This window comes from Dipodomys ordii, unplaced genomic scaffold (assembly GCF_000151885.1).
Source record: "Dipodomys ordii isolate 6190 unplaced genomic scaffold, Dord_2.0 Scaffold37, whole genome shotgun sequence".
NCBI classification, from domain to species: domain Eukaryota; kingdom Metazoa; phylum Chordata; class Mammalia; order Rodentia; family Heteromyidae; genus Dipodomys; species Dipodomys ordii.
The window spans coordinates 13,081,645-13,084,321 of NW_012267253.1; the positions used below are offsets into that span (position 1 = coordinate 13,081,645).

The window sequence follows — 2,677 nt, forward strand, 5'->3', positions numbered from 1 at the left end:
AAGTGGTAGAGTGCTAGCCTTGAGCTGAAGAGCTGAGGGACAGCGCCCAGGCCCAGAGTTCAGGCCCCACAACCGGACCCAAAAAAAAAAAAAAGGAGCTGAGGGACAATGCCCAGGCCCTGAGTTCAAGCCCCAGGACTACCAAAGAAAAAAAGAAAAAAGAGTACAGTTAGGCCCTGGAGAAACCACCTGTAATTCTAACACTCAGGAGGCTCAGGCCAAGAGACTAATATCAAAGAACCAGCAAAAAATAAGACCAGAGACAATAAACAAATGAAACCAATTTGCAATTAGGAAACTAATAGAATGGTTTGATCTGGTAGGAGTACATTGTGTATGAATGTATAGGAACGTCACAGTGAAACCCCCTTGAACAACTAATGTATACTTAAAAAAAAAAAAAAAGTAAGCCTATAATCCTAGCTACTCAGAAGGCTGAGATCTGAGGATTGTGGTTCAAAGGGCAGGGGGGCAGGAAAGTCTGTGAGACTCTTATAAACCACTCCAAAACTTGAAGTGGTCCTGTGGCTCAAGTGGTAGAGCACTGGCCTTGAGCTGAAGAGCTGAGGGACAGCACCCACACCCAGAGTTCAAGCCCCACGACCGACCAAAACAAAAAAAAAGTTTAGGATGAACAAAATGGGATACTTACCCCCTCCCACTGTGGGAGATTTTGCACTGAAACCCAAAGGCCAATTAATTCATCAAACCAAAGTCTGAAGAAGAAAAATGTTGTTATGAATAGCAATTGATTACAGTGATTCAAAGCCACGTATCCTTTGTATTTTTAATATCTATTAGTCTTACTGATCTCTACACAACCTAGAAAAAATAATGCTGCAAGTTACAAACTTAATGGCACAAAAGAGTATTTCTTCCTTGAATACTACTTTTTTTCCAATTTATTTATGCTACAAAATGTGGTTTCATCTATTGAATTTCTGCTATGTCACATTAATGTCAATAATTAACAACCATTTACAACTTGCCTCTTTCCATTTCCTGACTTTCCTTTTATCTTTAATGTTTCCCTGTAACTACTTGTTCATTCTCCCTTTCTCTCTCACCATATTCCTTAAAACCCTTGTCCTTTTTATTTTGGATTTTTAAATTATATTTTTATTATCTTTAAGTAGTTGTACCATTCAACAAGTCAGTTTGTAAGTACAATGTGTATCGATTGATTTAGCCCCTTTCATCATCCTCTCTGATCCCTCCCAAAACTCATTTTCATTTGGCTAGTTAAACAAGCATTTTCCTCTTTTGATTTACAATTTTACATTTCAAATATAATAAATATAATGGATGGGTCTGCAAGATTTATTTTAAGTTTCTTTTACAAGATTATAAGTGCAGCTAGCACTGGTAATCCTAGCTACTTAAGAAGTTGAGATCTGAATATCATGGTTCAAAGACAGCCCAAGAAGGAAAGTCCTGTGAGAGACTCTTAGCTCCAATTAATTACCAGAAGTCTGGAAGTGGAACTGTGGCTCAAAGTGGTAGAGCTCTAGCCTTGAGCAAAAGAGTTCAAGAACAGAGCCCACACCCTGAGTTCAAGCCTCATAACTGACCAAAAAAAAAGAAAAGAAAAGTGTGAGTAAAATTGTTACCCTATTTTAGAATTTGCCAAATATGTATATACTCACTTAAAACCTTTATGATGAAGCTCTGGAGGAAGGGAGGTAGGAAGAAATATTTCAAAATAAGTGATGGCCTTTTGCATTGTCACATCAAAAGGGCACATTAAAGGTCGCCATTCTTCTAGCATTTCTGCTGTTGCATCTGCTGGAAAATATCTAATAAAAAAGAAGATTTTCAAGTATCAGATTATTACATTAAAAATTCCATAACATCAATTGGTATCTGACTGACAAAAAAGGGTTAAGAAAAAGTTAAGGACTCCTACTATAGTGCTTCGCCTAGCATGTATGAAGCCCTAGGTTAATTCCCTAGTACTGAAAAAGAAAAAAGGGGTACAGAGGGAAAAGAAACAGACTTTAATTAGGTAGATCACACACTACAAATGCTGAATGGGCCCACAATAAATATATTTATAAACATAAAATACTCAAAGATACTTAGCATGAAGTCTCTTATCTAACAATTTCAAAAATGCTATGATGTTGATAATGATCAACTCAAAACAGTCACTTAATACTACATAAATTGACGTGTTGAACTGAAACCCCTTTGTATGCTTAAATAATGTAAAAAAAAAATTGAACCAAATGCCAGTGGTTCACACCTATAACTTAGGAGGCTGAGATTTAAAGATAAGCAAGGGGGGGCTGGGAAGGTGGCTCAGTGGTAGAGTGCTTGCCTTGCATGCCTGAGGGCCTGGGTTCGATTCCTCAGCACCACATAAGCAAAAAGCCGGAAGCAGCGCTGTGGCTCAAGTGGTAGAGCGCTAGCCTTGAGCTGAAGAGCTGAGGGACAGTGCCCAGGCCCAGAGTTCAGGCCCCACAACCGCAAAATAAAAAATAAATAAAGATAAGCCAGGGGAAGCTTCCTCAGTATTTAAGAACCAGTAAGTTCCTCATGAGACCCTTATCTCCAAATGACTACCAAAAAATTCCAGAAGTAGACCTGTAGCTCAAGTAGTTGAGTACCAGCCTTGAGTGAAAACACAAAGGGAAAAAAGACACACACACACTTTTAAGAGATTTAAAATAGCACA

At 38.3% G+C, this 2,677-nt stretch overlaps 1 protein-coding gene across 1 annotated transcript in view; it reads right to left on the reverse strand.

The window, feature by feature from the left end:
• Psme4 (proteasome (prosome, macropain) activator subunit 4) overlaps window positions 1-2,677 on the reverse strand; it is a 100,768-nt gene that overhangs the window by 68,275 nt on the left and 29,816 nt on the right. The window contains exons 5-6 of the mRNA XM_013017913.1: window positions 1,647-1,796; window positions 653-716 (exon numbers count right to left, since the gene is read on the reverse strand). Of these exons, the coding sequence (XP_012873367.1) occupies window positions 653-716; window positions 1,647-1,796 (214 nt within the window). The remainder of the gene's footprint in view (window positions 1-652; window positions 717-1,646; window positions 1,797-2,677) is intronic.